We start from the raw sequence: 22,084 nt of genomic DNA, 5'->3' as shown, positions 1-22,084 counted from the left end.
TTGAAGTAAAGAGGATAAGTGTTTAAGTGTTTTCTGTGGGTTGCATTGTACTATCATCTCATAGTAAATATTATTTTCCAACATGGAGAGTATTAACTTTTTGTAGTACTCTGTGTCCATCACCACTACCGCACTTCCTTTGTTGGCTTTTTTAATGGTGAGGTTTATATCGTTTTTTTTAATTCGATTAGGTATTTCCATTCATTTACATTAAGTTTGGATTTAATTCGTTGCTTTTGTAGGGTATTAAAAGGAAAACTGGTAATGTGTTCACAAAAAGCATCAAGTGCTTTATTTCTACCTTTTGTAAGACAGTATTCACTTTTGTTTTTTACTATTGACTCACCTTCGCTGGTGTAGTTGTGAAGTGCTTCTGTAAGCGTAATTTTCGGCAGAAATCCATAGTGTTATCCTTAATTTCATTCGGGTTCGATCTGCGAGGGGTTGGAGTAAACTTTAAACCTCTTGCTAGAATTTTAGTTTGTGTAATACTTAAGATTTTCTTTGATAAGTTGATTATTTTCGGTTGTTCTTGTACATTTTGTTCCATTTCACATCTATGTTTCTCTGATTTAGGTCTAAAAAATGGTTGTAGTAGGTGGATTTTTTTAAAGCCTGGTACTTATTCTATCGTTCCCTTTTGAGGAACCGCTATATTACAGGGATGTAAACATACCAACACCGGTTGTCAAGCGGTGGTGGGGTACAAACAGACACAGAGGCACACACACATCTGTACAAACACACACACACACGCACACGTGTGTGTGTGTGTGTGTGTGTGTGTGTGTGTGTGTGTATACGACGAACGTCTTTCAGTTTCCACTCACAAGGCTTTGGTCGGCCCGAGGTTAGAGTAGAAGACACTTGCCCAATGTACCACGCAATGGGAGTAAACCCAGAACTATATGGTTGAGAATCAAACTCCCTACCACACTGCCACGCCAGATACATACATACATACATACATACATACATACATACATACATACATACATACACACATACATACATACACACAAACACTGTACATCCCCATAACGTTAGAAGCATATGATAGAGATGTGTCAAATAGAAATTTAAAAAAGTACTTACCTGAATGGTAGAAAGTACCACCTTCTTTGAATGTTTTTTTTTTTTTTTTTTTTTGTAGTTGTTTTTTCTTCTACCAAATCTGAGACCCAAGGATCTTCTTAAGTTGAATCGTAAAATTTTAAGCATAAATTAAGGAATCTTGTTCTCTAATTAAAATGCGTAATATATTCTGTAGCACATTTCATTTCAGCTTTCAAGGTTTGATTAAATAAGTACTACTCACTTACTGGGAGTCGCTATGACTCAAAAATGTTGTGGCTTTATTTATGAGTCAGAAATCATAATCAAAAGACTTGAAGTTATATCTTATCATTTATGCTTTTGTGCTCTTAGAAATTCATGGACGACAATATATTACAATTTCCACAAAAATTATTATAAAATCTAGTGCATTCGAACCAAGAAGGTTCGGACTTCGAAATCAATTAAATAGATAAAAAATCAACATATCTTTTATGAGAAAAAGGTAATTTTAATCCTTGTTTAAGTTTTCTTACTTAAAACATAAATGAAATCACTTGTCTTTGATTGAATATATTTTAGAAACATGTTTAAATACTGGCAACACTACCGGTATATGAAAATTATGAGACATAAAGTGCGCAGCAGTTATCAAATTAAGATTATATTATGAAAATTTATCAATTTAGACAGAATTTCACTCAATGTTCATATGAGTGGTGGGAAACCTTTTTCACTTTAGAAAGCTATATTTTTCAACTATAATTTTATTACTGAGAATTTAACATATTTTTCTTGTTATATTTACAAATCATAGCTTTAATTCGAACGAGATTCATAAGACGAGAAATTCTATGAAACGTTAAGGCGTTGAAAGAGCAACAAATGGTAACAAGGATAACGGTTGTTTCCAAACAGCCTACAACTTGCTTAACTAATTTTACATAAATCCTAATTATGTCTGTAATCATAAGGATTAAAAAAAATAATAATATTAGTAAACATATATTTCTTTAATACACGCAGGCATTCTAACCACATGGTTCCGGGTTCAGTCCTACTATGTGGCACCTTGAGCGAGTGTCTTTTTCTACAACCACGGACCGATCAAAGCCTTGTGGGTAGACGAAGATGCAGCAATTACAACTACGAACGCTGCTGCCGTCCTCACTTTCACCAGCTTTAGTACCTACCAGTTACAATCACACCCATATTAGCATTGCTTTGATTAACACTAGCAACACCAACAATTGGAACCGCACGTCAAACCTTCATCGATTCTGTAAGCGGAGTTCATGATCACATCCTCCAGTGAGATCATAGTAACCATGTCTCTTTGTAACTTCAAAATGAAATATGAGACAACACCAACAAAACCCCCATCACAACATCCCCACCCTACTAAACATGCGCAGCATTCAGTTAGATCCTTCGCAGTGATAACAAATGCTATGTAACATGTCAAGGTAATTTCCTTTGCTTTTGTGTGTTCAAAGAGACTAACAAGATATAGTGACTTCTTTCTTAATATTCTACAGAGAAAGTCTAAAACTGTAGTTTATCTAATCTCAGTTTCTCTTACGTTTTCTACTGCACACTGTATTACGCATAGACATTAAATAACTATTTAATTATTCTGCCGACAAACGTACAGTATGCAAATTAGTTGTGCCATTATAACCACGCTCTAAATAGTAATTTCTTATCAGCTCTCTTTGTGAACTGAGAAATAAGAGTTATGTTTTTGTAATGGGCTAGTATAATTTCGTTGTATATATATATGTTGCTTATGTTCTCAAGGGGCCTACAGAAATAAACAATCGGAAGGTCGTGGATGTGCCAAACTTCAATTTGCGTAATTATTTTAGGATTTCAAGCTTACGTAACAAGCATCTACTTTTACTTTCCTTAAGCGTCGGTTCTCCATATTCCATCTCTTCTACAGTGCTTTACCGTTCATTCCACACTCCTATTTCGACTGTGGTAAAAGAGGCTGTGTGATAGACCTGTCTGAAAGATTTGAAGACAGGCACTTTCCTATCTGGCCAAGCCTTCATCAATTTCTTCAAATATCATTTGAAGAGGAAGGTGAGAGTAGAGAGGGTGGTGCTACCTTTAAGTGTGTTTATGAAAAGGTGGTCAACAGCGGCAAGACTGGTGAGACTGAATAGATCTACACTAAATATGCTTTTCTAAACGTTGGGGAAAGAACCTGGAAGAGGGCACTTTCCCAAGCCTTGGAAATGGCAGAATAATCCGGGATTTTCGTTTGGGGTTTACTCCGGATTACTCTAAATGGACTGCTCCACCATTGGAGATTCTATTTATTTATTATTTATTTCTCTACTTTCTATTATATATCCTCTGTTACATCCTTTGATGTAGTAATATCTCCCCTTGGTCGGTGTTAACCCCACAAGTTTTTGTACTTTTTACTTTGTTGTTGCTGTTGTTGTGTTGTTTTGTGTGTGTGTGTGTGTGTGTGTGTGTGTGTGTGTGTGTTGTAACTCGTCCTTCGACATTGTCCTTCATGTCTTGGGCCCTTGTGCCCAATAAAAGAAATCATTATTAGTATTATTGTTGTTGTTGTTATAACAACTATCTTATAATAAAAAACAGTTTGACTGAATGAGTTGAGCGTGGATTCAGAGAATGAGTAAAGCGTCGAAGAAGACTACGGTAAGGAAGACTTAGCTTGTTATCCTCTTAGTTTCAATGAAATAAAGTTCCAATCAGTCACTGGGTACAATATAGTTGATTATAGTCCGCTTAAAATAAGGCACCTTATATATGCGGCACAAATCAATATTTAGATAGTCACATGTCCTCACTCCAAATGATAGTGTGAGAATAACTTATGACTAATATTTAAAAGACCTCACCATTATATTCGTGTACAATTCTTTTCTACTTCACTTACGTCACTAAAATACTGGACAATTGGTCAAAATGTCGCAAATCATTTGAACCAATAGCCTTAGATATTCAGAACTTCAATTATCAGCAACTTACTGACTCATACGACACTATGTGAAAAGCGAATGTAAGAATATGTGTATCAGATCTGGAAAACAATTTAAAGACAAATCCCAAATGGTATAACCGTACACGAGAAATTGAAGAATAGGGTGCCATTCTAGATTTGAGTGCCTGAAGTAAATTAAAAGCTTTTCATCTAACTCAGGATAAGTGCACGAAAATAATCGAAAATTATTATTCAAGGGAAATCACTCTCCAAAACGTTTAGAGTAACTTCCCCTGACACAGGAACAATAACGTTATATAAATATTGGGTTGTCCAGGAAGTTCATGCCAATTTATAGTAGCTTACATTTCGACTTATTTTAGAACATGGCTGAGTCCAAAAAGTAGAATTTAACTACACCTCCATTTAGAGCACAGTTTAAGCTATCTTTTCGTGGAAGAATGTTTATGTTCCTATAACCTGTGTTAATTATGTAATCCTTTAAAATGGAAGATAAGAAAGCTTATTTTCGGCATTTGATGCTTTTCTTTTTCCGTAAAGGGAAAACTGCCTCACAAGCAACCAAAGAAATATGCGCAGTTTACGGTGGTGTTTCTTTATCCGAAAGAACTGTACGGAAGTGGTTCGTAAGGTTCCGAGCTGGAGATTGTAGCCTTATTGATAAAGAGCGATCAGGCAGACCATCCACTACAGATGATGACCAAATCAAGTCATTCTTTGAGAATAACCCACATTGCACAACCCGAGAATTGGCAGAAAGCCCCAACCTATCAAAATCCGTCGTTCATGAGCACCTGGTAAAGCTTGGGTACACAAATCGCTACGATGTTTGGGTAACACGTGAGTTGAGTGAGAAGAACCTTTTGGATTGCGGCTTTTTTAAAGCAAATTGTGACAGGTGATGAGAAATGGATTATCTACCGAAATGTTCAGAGAAAGCGATCCTGGAGTAAGCGACATGAGCCATCCTTAGCCACCCCAAAAGCAGGTTTTCACCCAAAAAAGTCTTGCTTTGTGTCTGGTGGGATTGGAAAGGAATTCTGTACTATGAGCTTCTCCCAAGTAACCAGACAATTAATTCTGAGAAATACTGCACACAACTGAACGAATTAAAAGCAGCAATTCAAGAGAAACGTCCAGAATTGGCCAACAGGAAGGGTGTTGTTTTCCAACATGAAAATCTAAGACCACACGTTTCTTTGGGAACCAGACAAAAATTGCTGCAGCTGGGTTGGGATGTCACCCTACCCTCCATATTCACCAGATATTGCTCCTTCGGATTTCCACTTATTCAGGTCTCTGCAGAATAGTCTTAATGGTAAAAATTTCAATTCCTTGGATGACGTAAAAAGATACCTTGATGAATTTTTGCCATGAAACCACCTTAATTCTGGGAAGAGGGTATTTTCAAGTTAAAGGAAAGATGGAGACGCATTGTGCAACAAAATGGTTCATATTTGGTTGATTAAAAATGTAATGGCAAGTATTTATTGACCTTTTTCTTTCCTTTAAAAATCGGCAAGAACTCTTTGCAAGTGTAAAGATAGACAAAAGTCAGCATTGCATGGAACTACAAGAATTCTTCACATGGTACTTGAGGCATGACCAGTAAACAAGAATCACCTTAGTCTGCTGGCTATGGGCAGCTGACACTTTCCATCCTACCCAGCAAAATAAGCCGTGAGTTTTCATATAATAATAATAATAATGATAATAATAATAATAATAATAATAATAATAATAATAATAATAATAATAATTTTTTTCATATAATAATAATAATAATGATAATAATAATAATAATAATAATAATAATAATAATAATAATAATAATAATAATAATAATAATAATAATAATAAATTAGCAAAATGTGGAATCTGAAGACGAAAACAATACCTATTGTCATAGGCGCCCTGGGAATGACAGCGAAACGGGCTGATTACTACCTAGCTCAGATACCAGGAAACCCCAAAATGGCTGAAGTCCAAAAGATAGTGCTCATGGGAACTGCCCATATCCTACGTAAAATACTGTCTATGTGATCTCAAATTTTAAAGCAAACATAATTTTCTTATGGTTTCTTAAACATTCACTTGAACAAAACTGTACAAATCCAAATATATGGTACCCTAGGCATAACACCTACATGAACTTCTAACTTGTTGTCTCTTGAGGTCTCTGGGTGAGACTTGGATCCAACTTGTACAAATGCAAAACAAAAGTCAAACATAAAATAATAATAATAATAATAATAGAGATAACTCGAATGTGGAATCTAAAAACAGAAACAATTCCTATCATAGTAGGTGCCTTAGGTATAATAAAAAAATATTCAGACAAATACATAACAAAAACACCAGGACTTACAAATATATATAACATACAGAAAATTGCACTACTGGGTACTGCACACATTCTACGCAAAACACTTTCAATACAGTAAACATAAGAGCACCACAGCAAACCACAGCACATACCCAAGGCGCACAGAGCTGCGCTCGGTAGTGAAGTGAAAGCACGTTATAAAAATAAAACTACTGAATAATAATAATAATTTTACCAAGAGCGCAGAAATTTTGGGGGAGGGGATGAGTCCATTACATCGACCCTAGTATTTCACAGGTGCTTAATTTATCGACCCCGAAAGGATGAAAGGCAAAGTCGACTTGGCGAAATTTGAACTTAGAATGTGTACGCGTCCAGTATCACTCATTTACCTTCCGGATCCAGGAAGAGTGTCCATATCGCGAGATCCAGGTTCTTCTGAAAAAATAAGGCGACACCGCCTCCTGCCCTGGGACGACTTGGAGATGCGTAAACCTCGTAGTCTCCGAAAATGGGTTCAAAGTCTCGTGGCTTAGGAATTCTGGTCTCACTAACAGCCAACTCATCGACGTTCTGTGCCTTGAGATGGTTGAGCAGGTGGCCATACTTCCAAGGCGATCCCAGGCCTTGTGCATTCGTGCTTCCTGTTCTGAGCAAAGCCACGTCATTGAATAAGAATAAAAGTGAAAAGAGAAACTTGGTTTTGTGTGGAGGGGCAGTGTGTCCGTTCCTCCAATTTGATTGAGGTCTTTCCACCAACACGTAACCAAGTCTTCACTTGGTGATATTCCCTCAAAAATCATCCACATTTTTTTATGACTGGTTTGGATGAGGAGTTCTATTCCCTTTCTCGACCAGTCCTCTTTTTTTATGTCTGATAGACTTCGAGGATTTGGGGATTTTCCTCGATGTCTGTCGTAACCGGAGTAATTAGCCAAGGAACGGTTATTTCTGGCGACAGCTGTTGGATATGAATTCTTGCCACAATAATAAGGAACCAACAAGAGCTTCTCGCTTTTCAAGGATTTTAGCGAGTGAGTTTTCGCTTCCTCCTCTCTTTGAAATCTCACTTCTACCACTCCATAACCCCTTCCTTTTTGTATATATATTCTTTTAGATTCCAAATGGAACCTAGCGCCTTTTGAATTTGAGCCTTGGTGGCTCTTTCTGCTCGTCTTGACTTCAACCCATTTATACGGTACGTCATTGTGTGACATACTGCACTTTGGACAGTGTCGACTGGGGAGTCGAGTTTGACAGTTAGTTCATTTCGTTCGACTGTCTGGCCTTGTTAATTTCTTCCTCTTTGAAGCGAGGGCTTGATGGAACCGCTGTGCTGGCTTCTTTGTCATCTCTTTCGTCGTGATTGTTGTTGTTGTTGTTGTTGTTGTTGTTACTGCTGCAGCTGCTGCTGTGGCTGCTGTTGTAGTTGTTGCTGCTGTTACTGGTGTAGTTGCTTTTCTAAGTCGAACAAAGTCTTCGATCGTCTGTGAAATCACATACAAAAGACTTTGGAGTCTTTACATTTTGCTTATCGTCAGTGTTGCTCTTTGTCTCTACCCCTTTTATTCGTTTCTTATACTTAAAAAAGAGTGTTATTATTGTTGCTGGAGTTGTTGTTGACAGAATGACTTTTCAAGATGTATTTCTTAAAATAGTCTGCTTTGTCAACAATTTCAACTTCATTCCTGTTAACAACGGACTTCTCATGGTTTTCTCAAACGGGCCGACATAGCGCATCGCATTCGTACCCTCTCTCATTAGGATCTAGTGACGTTTCTCACTCATCCTCTATCACATACGAGCGTCATCGCATCCAGAGAGGTTTTCTCCGTAAATAAAAAGAAAACCCAAAAAATTTGCAATGCAAACAAGATTAAATCGAGATATCTTCAAAGACTGGAGGCAAAACACGAAAAGAAACTCTCTAGTCGACAACAATTAACTTGTCCATAATGATACAAATTCGAGAAGTGTACACAAAATCTACTGGTGATTTTGCTTATAAAATCCACCGAGCGAGGTCGAGCGTAGCTTGCCAAGCTGGTGGCCATAAATGATGATGATGATGATTTTATTAGCCACGGGGGCATAGATGAGGGCGATAGTCTACAATTTGCGTGGAGGTTTTACCTAAAAGATGAGGAGAAAAAAATGTAAAAGATGGTGAAATGAGATAAAAGTACACATCGTAGACAAAGTATGTGGTAACATGAATGATGCAATCCTCCTGATACAAGAGAAACTCCAACTCGGACAGATCAAGTAGTTCCATAGATCCAAGATTACTTGGATTAGTAAAGGCACAAGCCCTCGCCCATCAATTGTTCTCCAATCTTCAGGCGGATCCTTAGAGTAGGACCATTCACCTTAATCATTTTTGCCATATTCACCAGTCTCTTCACATACTGGGAGATAGCACTTCCCTCTCCACTCTCACTTTCCTTTCCAAAGAGAACTTTAAAAAGGTGATGAGGGATAACCGAAGGGGAAGGTGTCTTTCTTCAATCCTTTCAGTCTCGTCCACCTCACAACCTTTTTTGCCGTAGCCATTCTACAGAGGAACACCACCTTCTTTACTTTGTTAAAGGTGGGCGGTGGGACGATCCTCCCGATGGATTAGACCGATAGTCGGTTTCGTCCCACACGCGATAACAACAATTTGACAGACATGCATACATCAAAACACAGATTAAATTTCATAAAGAACACATTCAAGATATGGTTTTGACCAAGCCTGCTCTGTCACAGACGACCATACCCAAACAAAAGCATTAAGAATAAGTTTAAAGCCAAAGTTTGCATGCTAATATATTTTATTTAAGAACGTTATTGTGTGTGTGTGTGTGTGTGTGTGTGTGTGTGTGTGTGTGTGTGTGTGTGTGTGTGTGTGTGTGTGTGTGTGTGTGTGTGTGTGTGTGTGTGTGTGTGTGTGTGTGTGTGTGTGTTTTATATACACACCCATATATTATGTATGCGCATGTGTGAGTGTATGTATTGAAATATTATTATGAGTCGAAATAATAATCGTAATAGAGGGGTTCAGGTGTCGGAGAAAACGGCTCACTCATTTTCGGAAGTTGATCCAGCATTACTGCAAAAAAACAAAAGTAAATATTTATATCACTGGAGTGTTAACAGTGCACAGATTAGACTGTACTACAGAATAATCTTTAGATCTTAGCTAACATTCTATACGTAGATGGATGCAAACTGCTTGTCTTTATATTCAGTGTTTTCATAGACAGAAAAAGAATAACTAGCCAGGCTGTACTGAACCCTGAGGTAGGATTTTATCAGTGACTAATGTTCCCCTAAAATGCACGCGGTGACGCTACTTATGAAGCCACTATAACTGATGATGTGTCCTTAGCAGGTGTTTCAGTTAACATAGGTGCGTTATTATGATGTCTTATTTCAGAGTTACCTTGTAATACAGAATATATTTATAGGTCTTATTCAACAGTGCTTATACCAGTCATTTGTCCTTTACGGATGTAACAACCTCTATTTGTATTTATAATAATAATGATAGTTTCCCAACCCAAATAGATCGGGTGCTAGAGCATAACATACCTGACCTAGTAGTGGTGGACAAGGTGCACCACATATGCTATATAGCTGACGTTGCATGCCCCTTTGACCCACGAATAGTCAAGAAGAAAAACAAAAAGATTGATAGATATAACCCTCTTAAGTACGGAATTGCCCGGCTATGGAAAAGGAAGGATGTGAAGATAGTGCCAATTATTGTTGGGTTCTTGGGAACAGTATCAGAAGACATCAAGACGAATGTAAAGGAAATTGGAATAGAGTGCCCAGTAGAACTGTTACAAAACTTTTCCTCCATGTCTCAGAGAAATCCAGAAGTTTGTGCTGACAAGTACTGCCCGCATCCTTAGAAAAACCCTATCCCTTTAAATTTCTGTGTTATATTACATGAAGATATTTCGCTACCGCCCCTGTCACTTCCCCTCCCCAAGCTTTCAGTCAGACTGTAACATCTCTTATCCTTCACTCGCCCTAGGACGCTGAGTGTGTCTCGGCAAGTGATTGTAACAAACATGCAGATTAAAAGTAAAAAGAAATTAATAATAATATTAATAATGGTAATAAATAGACAACACATCAGAAAGTGGTAAGTGCAGAATCTGTGGACAAAACGGTGAAACCATATGGCATATTACCAGCCAATGTAGGCCACTAGCCCAGAAGGAATATAAGAGACGCCACGACAATATAGCAAGGCTTGTCCATTGCACACTTTGCAACAAGTATGGACTTGACAGAGCAAAAAATTGGTATGACCACAAACCTGAAGGCATTGTCGAAAATAGTAATGCAAAGATCCTGTGGGATTTTATGATTCAGTGCGACCATGAGATTGAGAATAGAAAGCCGGACATAGTCTTAATTGAGGAAGAAAACAAACTATGCTGGATAATAGACATAGCATGCCTAGCCGACAACAAGGTATGCGATAAGGAAGAAAGAAAAGTCGAGAAATATGACAGGGTAGCTTGAGAAGTTATGCAGTTGTGGTCGATGAAAAAGGTAGTAGTAGTAGTAGTGCCAATAATTGTCGAAGCCCTGGAACAGTGAGCAAAAATCTCGAGAATTACGTGGAACAAATAGGGGCTGCAATAAGGGTGGAGCACTTGCAGAAAACAACACTGCCTGGGACCGCTCGAATACTGAGGAAGGTGCTCGGAAAATAAGAGGTGTTACCTTAGTTCACTGGTAGTGAACAACTGACACGATAGTACATCTCCAGTGTTAGAAGCTGTGCAAAGGCAACAACAACAACAGCAACAACAACAACAATAATAATAATAATAAGGTCACAGAAAACGAGAAAGCAGCCATACTCTGGGATATGCCAATACACACAGACAGAGAAATTAAGGTTAATAGGTCAGATATAGTTGTCAAAGATCATGAAGAAAAAAATGCTTTCTAATTGATTTATCAATACCAGCAGATAACAACGTTTCTCTAAAAGAAATGGAAAAACTTTCAAAATGCAAAGACCTGGAAATAGAGGTAACTCGAATGTGGAATCTAAAAGCAGAAACAATTCCTATCATAGAAGGCGCATTAGGTATGATAGAAAAATATTCAGACAAATACATAACAAAAACACCAGGACTTACAAATATATATAACATACAGAAAATTGCACTACTGGGCACTGCACACATTCTACGCAAAACACTTTCAATACAGTAAACATAAGAGCACCACAGCAAACCACAGCACATACCCAAGGCGCACAGAGCTGCGCTCGGTAGTGAAGTGAAAGCACGTTATACAAATAAAACTACTGAACAATAATAATAATAATAATAATAATAATAATCTTTTGAGTGAGTGCAGTAAGCTGGCACATAAAGAGTATAACGCAGGCAGGACTGTACAGGCAAAAGATTACACTGGGATGTTAGCCGAGGATGTAGCTTCGGAATAACAGAAAAGTGGTATGAAGACGAACCAGAGACAACAGGATTTGATGGAAGAAGTGAAATAGATACGTACGCTCAACTTTCCAGAATCGGTTACCAGCCAAACCGTATGTCTTTTCCGCATTGTGTGTGACACCACAGCTCGTGAATAATTGTGAGTATTCCATTGCTGTATAGTTCCCTTGAATACGCTTCTGGTTACATTCAGCTTCGGTTTTAATGTTGCTGAACTCAGAAATATGAATACACGTCATTATAGTTGCACCGTTGATAACAACATGTTTGCTGTCTGTAAATAAAAGAAAAATAAATATTGATTCTCTTTTCAACACAAGGCACAAGGTCCGGATTTTGGCGGGAGAGGGCCAGTCGATTAGATCGACCCCAGTACACAACTGGTACTTAATTTATCGACCCCGAAAGGATGAATGGTAAAGTCGACCTCGGCAGAATTTGAACTCAGAACGTAAAGACAGACGAAATACCACTAAGCATTTCGTGCGGCGTGCTAACATTTCTGCCGGCTCGCCGCCTTAAAAGAAAATTATCAGGTCACCCCATAAGTTCCGAATTTTTAATAAAAAAAACAAGTGATTAAATATTATATTTAATTGAAATTTAATCATCAATGTATTTTCCTTGATTATCTATGACTTCCTTCCATCTATTTACAAGCTTTTTAATCCCTTCAATGTAAAACTCTTTTGGTTTCAAAGCGAAGAGCTCTGAAATGTCAGTTTCGACCTCCTCCTGGCTTGCGAAAGTTATGTCCCCCAAATGATTCTGTAAACTACGAAACAAATGGTAGTCTGAAGGAGCAAGGTCGAGAGAATAAGGCGGATGAGGATTTTTTTCCCAACCAAGTTCTTCGATCTTCTGTGATGTGATCTTTGCTGGGTGGGGTCATGCATTGTCCTGATGAAACATTACTTCTTTTCGATTCACTAAAGCGGGTCTATTTTTCATCAAAGATTGGCTAAAACGCTCTAATCGCTGACAGTAGACTTGAGCGTTGATTGTTGCATTAGGCGATAACAATTCAAAGTGAATTACTCCTGTGCAATCCCAACCAGATAGAGAGAAGAACCTTTTCCCCATGAAGTTCCCTTCTCGGTTGTGGTTGAGCTTTTTCCCTTTTACCAAGCCACTGTTTACGACGTTTAACGTTTCGATAGAAGATCCATTTTTCGTCACCAGTCACAAGTCTACCCAAAAAGGGTGAAATGAGTTCGCGAGAATGGAGAGAAGAGCATATGTCAACTCGGGATTTGCGGTTGCTTTCGGACAATTTATGAGGCACCCATTTTTCAAGTTTAGGAACCTTTTCCAAGTCGTTGAAGATAACGATGAACAGTTGTATGGTTTGAACTAAGCTTTATTGCCAATTCTTCAACTGATAATGCGAATTTTCTTCAAGTAATGCCTCAAGGAGCTTATCATCAAACTCAACTGGACGTCCTGTTCGATCCTCGTCTTCAAGGCTGAAATCTCCACTTCTGAATTTTGCAAACCATTTTCTGCAAGTTCTTTCATTCAAGCATTCTTTCCCATAAACTGAGTGTATGTTTCGAGTCGCTTTGGCTGCAGAGTTTTCTTTTTTGTACTCATAAAGCATTATGTGCCTTAAATGCTCTTTGAATACTTCCATGTTAGAAGGGGTTTTAATCAAAGAAATTTTAATTTTATTATTTTGTAAAATAATATTTAATTAGTTTAAATGTACACAAATGCATAAAAATAATTTTTAGTTCCATTAGACATTCTAAAATACTATAAAATTTGATTCAATTTTCAAAAAGGTAAAATCGGACAGAACTTATGGGATGACCTGACAGATATTGTCATTTGATACGGGCATCAGTTCTATCGGTCAATTTATTTTACATACTCTATTTATGTCTGTGATGTGTTTGTACATGTGCGTTTGTGTGCTTATTATTATTATCATTATCATTATTATTATTATTATTATTATTATTATTATTATTATTATTATTATTATTATTATTATTATTATTATCATCAATCCTTCGTAACAAAGTGTAGGTAAAAATGCATCGGATTTTTAGTCATTTGTCAAGTCACCACAAGGACCCCCACAGATAATACTTTCCTTAAGATGTACGATGATGATTATTATATGAAATCTCAGCTTATTTTTCTAGGTATGATTAGAAAGTGTCAGCTGTTCACAGCCCGCAGACTAAGGTGACGCTTGTTTACTGGTCATGCTTCAAGAACCCTGCGAAGAATTCTTGCAGTTCCAAGCAATGCAGATTTTTGTAAGTGTTCTACCTTTACACTTGCACCGATCTTTTTCAGCCGTGTTGGTAGTTGAGTGCTGATACTTCCAAATGCACCAATTATTACTGGTATCACGTCTGCTCTCTTCATTGACCACAACCTTCGTATTTCCCACTTTAAATCGTCATTATTGTTTTTTTTTTCTTCTTTCACATTGATCCTATTGTCACCGGGGTATCCTATGTCGATAATCATACATGTTCTTTCTTTTTTATTCACCACAACGATGTCCGGTTTCCTATGTCTGGACAGGTGATTGCACTAGATTATTACATCCAACAAGATTTTGCAGTTCTCATTTTCGGTGACTCCTTCTGGGGTTTGCTCATACCACGTCTTTGCTCTTTGTAGGCCGTTATTTCCACAGAGCTCCTAATGGATCATTCTTGCCACATTGTCATGGGGTCGTTTGTATTTGCGTTGTGCCAATCTCGGGCATTCGTTAACGATGTGCCATACCGTTTCATCCCTCTCACTACACACTTTGCATTTGTCGCTATCGGTAGTGTTGTCAGTTCTGCACTTCATATAATTGGTCCTTAAGGTTTATTCCTGAGCTGCGTGTATGAGTGCTTCTGTCCTTATCTTCAGGTCACTCCTTCTCATTCATAGCCACTGGTCTTCTGTATCTGTCTTGGCGTTCACATCTGCAAACTGAGCGTACATTTTTTCCTTCCATGCTTTTTCGTTTCTTGTTTATTTCTTGTTTAATTAGTTTTAGTTACACAATTTTCAGTTTTGATGACGCCCGCCTTCTTCGTGTGTTTCAACAGAGGCTCCACGGAATTTTTGTATACCACTTTTGGCTGTTTTCTTCTGCTTCGATACAGTCCTGGAAACTGATTAAACCACTCCCATCCTTTCTTCTTTAAACCAGAAGACACTAACCAATGATGGGTAAGGGCTTTTTCAACATCGGCATTATTAGCTCTCTTTTGGGCATTTGCAATTGAGAGGTTTCAATTGACATTTATCAGTAAGAATATCTAAGGTAGTAGTTTTAGCACAGGTTTTCATACGCTTAGATTTTTCTGTGCTTGTTTCCAGTATGTCTAATTCTGAGATTTGTTATATTTGGAATTCACTTAGATGTTCCTTTGCCTGTTTTGTTACTGAGTATAGATGCTTTCTTTTATGCTTTAAGACAAGTTTTAACATCCAGTCATCAGAGTTTTTCAGGTAGGTATTTAGGCCAATTGTGGCAATCTTCATTGTTAATTCCAGTTGTAAATGTCCATGGCCACCCTTTATTATTATTATTATTATTATTATTATTATTATTATTATTATTATTATTATTATTATTATTATTATTATTATTTTATGTTTGACTTTTGTTTTGCATTTGTACAAGTTGGATCCAAGTCTCACCCAGAGACCTCAAGAGACAACAAGTTAGAAGTTCATGTAGGTACCATATATTTGGATTTGTACATAGTGTTGTTCTAGAGAATGTTTAAGAAACCATAAGAAAATTATGCGTTTGTTTTAAAATTTGAGATCACATAGACAGTATTTTACGTAGGATATGGGCAGTTCCCATGAGCACTATCTTTTGAACTTCAGCCATTTTGGGGTTTCCTGATATCTGAACTAGGTAGTAATCAGCCCGTTTCGCTGTCATTCCCAGGGCACCTATGACAATAGGTATTGTTTTGGTCTTCAGGTTCCACATTTTGCTAATTTCTATTTCAAGATCTTTATATTTGCTCAGTTTTTGGTAGGTCTTGACAGATACGTTTATATCTATTGGGATCATCATCATCATCATCATCATCTTTATTATTTTTTAAAAAAACGTCTGATTTAACCCCAAGCAACTTAAAGTTTCGTGGAGTCGGCGCAAGAACCTGATTCGTCAGACACTTGTGCTGACCCTATGAAATTACTGATCCTATGAAACTGTTGATCCTATGAAAGTTTATATATATATGTATATATATATATATATATATATATATATATATATATATATATATATATATATATACATTCACCACTACTTCAAAACTGCGCTTACAATTCTCTGTGTTTGTCTTGTTTTTATATCTTATGCTCTTATGAATACAATAACAATGTCAATTGCTACTTACCGATTAGTTGGTAGTACTCCTTGTACGGACATTCACTAGGTGTCAAAGTGATACCGGAAGCAGAAGTGATATCATATAAATGACATTGTTTTATGAGATCATCGAAGTTAAATGATTTGCATTTAGTATTATTGATACATTTGTGTGCACATGCTTCCACATGTTCATAATTGTGCTCTTCCAGAAAAGTTCCATTTATATAAGCCACCGACACACGGACAAACATGTGCATTACTGGAAGAAAAAGTTCAGATATATAGATCAATACGTGTGTGTGTGTGTGTGTGTGTGTGTGTGTGTGTGTGTGTGTGTGTGTGTGTGTGTGTGTGTGAGAATGTGTGTGTGTAAATATATAAACATTTAGAATAATAATATAGATTTAATCAAGAATTTGGTAGGGTAAAAACCAAAACCAAAATCAAGAGATTTGGTGAATAAAATTTGATAAATAATATCTCTCTTCTACTACCCCACATTAATGTATATCTTATTTTAACTATAAATGTTTATCTTGTTCTAATTTAATTATTAATGTTCCCTATGGTTTTAAACTTAGTACTTTAGTGTTTCGTTGTATTATTCTAAATATACTGTAGAATAGATATATTTCTTTAATACCTTGACCTTAATTCCCTTACCTTAAATTTTCTCTAACCACTCCTTAGGGTATTGTCCTTCCATTTTCTTTTTCTTTTTTCCTCATGCTTGATTTACCTCTAACCTACTGCCCATCACTACTTAATCTACCTTTTTCTAAATTTGAAATTACTACTACCCCTCCAATTAGATTATATAGAAATTAAATTCTTGTTTGATTCACTAGACTGTTGAACAGCAGCATAGTCAAGATGGTATGTTTTCTTCTATTACTCTTGTTTTTTGCACACATCTACAAAATGACTTTCTAAAATGAAATTCCATTATGCAGCTGAGGAGTACATATTCATTGTACATTTTATGTAGTGTTCTCACTACATGAATAAAGGAGGTTTGTACGAAACGTACGTACTGCTATAACCTATTGAATTTTTGTTGCTTTTCTTCAAATATATATGCATTTATATATATTTATATATATATATATCAATGTTTGGCGATTCGTACGTGCATATATGGCCATGGAATTAGACCATGGAATGAGCGTATGTATCAATATATATGCATGAACCCCCTGCGTTACGGTTATCTCAGATTAAGAGATTTCGAGCTTATGGAAATTGTAAAGTACGATCATTAAGTTTTGGATACCTTATGCAATTTCGCTCTTACGAAACTCGGATTGTGTAATTTTTAATTGTGAACAATTTAAAACTACAATTTCCTCTCAATAGGCTTTTGTGTTGTAATTAAGATCAAAAATATAGTTAACAATTTGAAAAATTATCATCACATTACATACATACATGCACACATGTTATATAGTGAACATAATGTGAGTATATATATATATATATATATATATATATATATATATATATATATATATATATATGAATGTATATGTATGCATGCATACATGTATGTATATACGTTGTATGTATGTATGTATGTATGTATGTATGTATGTATGTATGTATGCATGCCTGTATGTATGCGTGGGTTTCTATCATCAACACCAACACAACTATTAACAGTAACATTAAGATACTGTATGAAGAAGGTAAGCAAATCTATTTCAAATAAAAATATATAATGTGGTAACCCAGTGTATTTTAAAAGTTGAATGAAATGTCTTAGATCTTAAGTCTATGAGGATTGGCTTGAGGCTAAACAGCCACAACATTGCAGTTAGCAGGAACAATATGGCTAGCACACAACCAACAATAATCGCCCACCATCTCTAACATCTAAACCAGTGCAACCCACATTACCACCATTATCAACCAACCAACTTTCAAATCCAACAGGCTGCAACAGATATCAGCATGTACGCCAACACATACATGTACATGACCGTGTGTGTGTGTATGAGTGTGTACGTATGAGTTTTCGTGTGTGTGTGTGTGTGTGTGTATTGTGTGTGTGTGTGTGTCTTTGTGTGTGTGTGTGTGTGTGTGTGTGTGTGTGTGTGTGTGTGTGTGTGTGTATGTGTGTTTTAAATCAAAAGCGCAAGGAGCGAATTGCCTGTAAAATTTGGTGACCCTTCACCTAACTGCATCTATATAATACTTTCTCTTTTTCAGTCCTTCAACTTTTCATCTCATTTGCATTATTGCATCCATAGGACAAGACAATTTTCCACTCTCTGAATTTTCCACTCTCTGAATTTTCCGTTCTCACAATTTTCCGCTCTCACAATTTTCCGCTCTCACAATTTTCCGCTCTCACAATTTTCCGCTTTTCTTTCCTGGGCCAATTGTTTTTACTGCATATTTGTTGTGGATAATTAATCGCCGGTGCTGTTAGATTTACCTTCATTTTAAGATGTCAGCAAAGAAGCTATCAAGAAGGTAATAGTGCGAAAAGGAACTGTAAAGGGATTATACTGGATATTAAACTTGATATTTTAAAAAGTCTTGATAAGGGAGAACTAAGTTATAGAGCCAAAACATTAAATCTCGCAACGTCTACAGTGGGAACGATGCGTGACAAGAGAGAAAATTATGTTAAATGCTCAAAAAACTACTCAGTTAATTGCCCAGACCCTATTTTTCCATACCTCCAATGTAATGCCTAAAATAAAACGTCTATCTGGTGTATAGATCAAAGATCAGAATCGGAGTAACGTGTCGATAAACACGATAGTAATTTTAAAAAGCGCCAAAACTTTATATGACGATTTTCAAAAAAGAAATGAATTTGAAATTTCTTATGAAGAACTCTTTTGGGCTGGCAAAGCGTGTTAGAAAGGTGCAAGAAGTGCATGAATTTGCACGACATAAAAATGACTGGTGAAACTGAGAGTGCTAATACAGAGGTTGCTACTAGTTATCCTGAGCAGCTGAGAAATTGGTTGTTGAAGGGCTACACACCAGAGAAAATATACAATACTGATGAAACTACACTTTTCTGGAAGCGCATATCTACTAGAACTTCTATTTCTCGAGAAAAAAAATCAACACAAGCATTTAAAGCTTCTAAAAATCGTCTGACATTTCTTCTGGGAGGAAATGCCGCTAGTGACGTGAAATTAAAAGCCTTACTCGTGTATCATCTCGAAAATCCAAGGGCTTCCAAGGCTTGCACAAAATTTAATCTACTTCTGATTTGGAGTATGAACAAAAGTTAGAAAATCGTATAAAAATCCATACCACATGTTACTGGATCTAAAAAATGCAAGTCATGCGTAACTAAATGATCGCATATCCCTTTTAAATCTTAGAATTCCACCGCACTGTGAATTCCAGATGAGAAATTTTCAGCAAATGCAAACATATAACCAAATTTCTTTTGACGAATTGGAGAACACTCGACCCCGTCTTGGGATTGAGCAGCTGTATCACAGACTTTGAACCCCTTCTATTGATTATACACCAACTAACTTTATTGCTTCTCGGACAAAGAAGACATAACTTTAATTCGCTTCTTTTTTCTTTTCTTCTTTTGTTTTTTTCACCCTTCCAATTTTTGGACCATCATTCCCTCGTTTTTTTCCTTTCGATTTCTCTTGTTCAGTCGTCCTGATTTGTAACTTATATAGATCATAGCTCAGAGCCCATAGATTGCTTTGAAACACTAGGCGCTATTAAAACCTGCCTATACAACATCTCCAGTGCATGAAATTAAGTGAAGCATATAATTATATTTTATATGTATTAAACAGTGTTTATCTTACACAGGATGGAGTCTTTTTTGTTGATCTTACCTTAACAGAAAAGTAAACTATATGCATGCGTGTGTGTCCATGTGTATGTATATATAAAGTATGTACGTATATATATATATAATATATATACGAATGCATATATGTGTATTCGTGTATGCATGTGTACGTATAATATATATAAATGTACGTGAATGTAGGGTGCGTGTGCAAGTACGTGCTTTTTGAATGTGAAAACAATGTTTCTCCGCTACGCGAAGTGCTGTAAGTATAATAATTCCGTTTGACGAATTCAGTAGGTGGATAAGATATTGTTTAAACCTCGCCACCCGAAATCCAAGTCATATTTGTTTTTTTTCATTTGATGTTTTCCATGAGCATTATTATCAAAAGATATGTTTTACATCCTCTTGTTTAACATACTATTGTTTTAAATATTAAAATGGGAAAAAAGGAAAACACCAGAGATTCATATGGTGAAAACTTACCTGGTTTTAAGAAAGCTGGTTCGCTGATAGGTGAGACTAAATGATAAAAGAAAATACAAATGATTCTTATATTACATTAAAATATATTTATACGAAAATATGCAAAATCCTGGCTTTGGAACTTCAGTATGATTTTCTATTAACAAGATCTTCGATAAATTTAACATTTTAGGTGACCTCTGGAAAAGCACGTTTAATACCTTTACTCAAGCTCATGTAACAACCAACACAACTTGAAGGTATCATTTTACATCTAAATGAACTAAATCATATAATGTATTCGCTAGATAGTATGAAACTGTTGACGATAAAGATAAAAACATCAACATATAGACTGCCATTTCATGGCCTCTAACGACTAAACTATTATCACTTAATATTATTAAAATTATATACTATTTTTTACGTAAACCTTACAGTACCTGATAGTGCTGGTATTTGAAACTCTTAGAAAAACCAAGTTAACATCTACTCTGCAGTCTAAGTCACAACCACCTCACCTTAGTTTGTAAGAGTGTTACCAATCAGTTGTAAAATTAATGTGCATTCTATGGCATTAAGTTGATGATAAATTAGGTTGAGGTTTGCTACCTTAATATACAAAATTACTTCAACAACGGGTTTGAATCATTAGTATATCACTTCCAATTGAACTATTTCATTTCTTTGAAAAGGATATACTTTATAAGAACACATTATAGTTGTATTGTGCAGGAAGTTATGAAACTGAAGAACTTCCCTGAACATTTTAATTTGCATTGTTAATAATTCATGATCTGGAGCACGTGAAAGTATTGCATACCAGAACAGCTGTTAATTTGAAATGACATGTTATAAAACGACTGGTAATATAGACCTTTAACTTTCATAAAATAAGATAAGATGATAATGGTTTCAGCGTCTCTGAAAAAAGAACAAAAATTCATTAGGTACTATGAAAGGGCACGAAACAGATTTTCGTGAGTACCAGTGGTATCATAAATAGTATAAGGAATTTCTAAATGCATTCATATTGCTGCTATACTCACTTTTTGCTCTTCGAATCTTTCGCCAGTAAATATATAGTAAATAGAGGAAGGGAGAATATATTTCATAGTGACTTGATCTCTGCACAGTTGAGGAAAGCGCTTTTATTGATTTACAAAAGAAAATAATGTATCATGGGAAAAGAAAACTGTCAGAAAATTATTATTGTTAACCTTATTGAGGCCTAGCAGTTGTAGTGTCATATATGAACGTTTGATGTAATGATAGGTACAACTTAAGGTGAATGATCGACTGTTGGACTCATGTTAATAGTGTCACCTAGCCATAAATTTAAACAGTCTGGTTGAGCTAGCTATTAAAAGTTTACATTTTTACGCTAAACATATTCGTGAGCATACATCTTAACCCATTTTAACCCAGGTTAACACTGTCGAAATTTTGAAGATAGTTATATAAATAGGGATAACAAACATACGAAAGCATCCAGTTAGCCTTTATTGCAGTAAATAAACTAAATACAACTGTCCTTAAATGAGGAGTGTGGGTTAATATGCATTAAAGATAGATTGGTTAGAATATTATACATCAGTTATAGCACTCGTAATTTTTTGCGTCTGAC

At 36.1% G+C, this 22,084-nt stretch overlaps 1 protein-coding gene across 1 annotated transcript in view; it reads right to left on the bottom strand.

The window, feature by feature from the left end:
* Window positions 1-9,166: 9,166 nt before the first annotated feature.
* Window positions 9,167-22,084, bottom strand: part of LOC149136453 (uncharacterized) — a 36,807-nt gene continuing 23,889 nt past the window's right edge. The window contains exons 6-9 of the mRNA XM_089348576.1: window positions 20,479-20,514; window positions 16,228-16,461; window positions 11,904-12,119; window positions 9,167-9,462 (exon numbers count right to left, since the gene is read on the bottom strand). Of these exons, the coding sequence (XP_089204702.1) occupies window positions 9,377-9,462; window positions 11,904-12,119; window positions 16,228-16,461; window positions 20,479-20,514 (572 nt within the window). The 3' untranslated portion in view covers window positions 9,167-9,376. The remainder of the gene's footprint in view (window positions 9,463-11,903; window positions 12,120-16,227; window positions 16,462-20,478; window positions 20,515-22,084) is intronic.

This window comes from Octopus bimaculoides, chromosome 3, assembly GCF_046866305.1.
Source record: "Octopus bimaculoides isolate indiv1 chromosome 3, ASM4686630v1, whole genome shotgun sequence".
In the NCBI taxonomy this organism is placed as follows: domain Eukaryota; kingdom Metazoa; phylum Mollusca; class Cephalopoda; order Octopoda; family Octopodidae; genus Octopus; species Octopus bimaculoides.
This window is presented reverse-complemented; position numbering and strand designations above follow the sequence as displayed.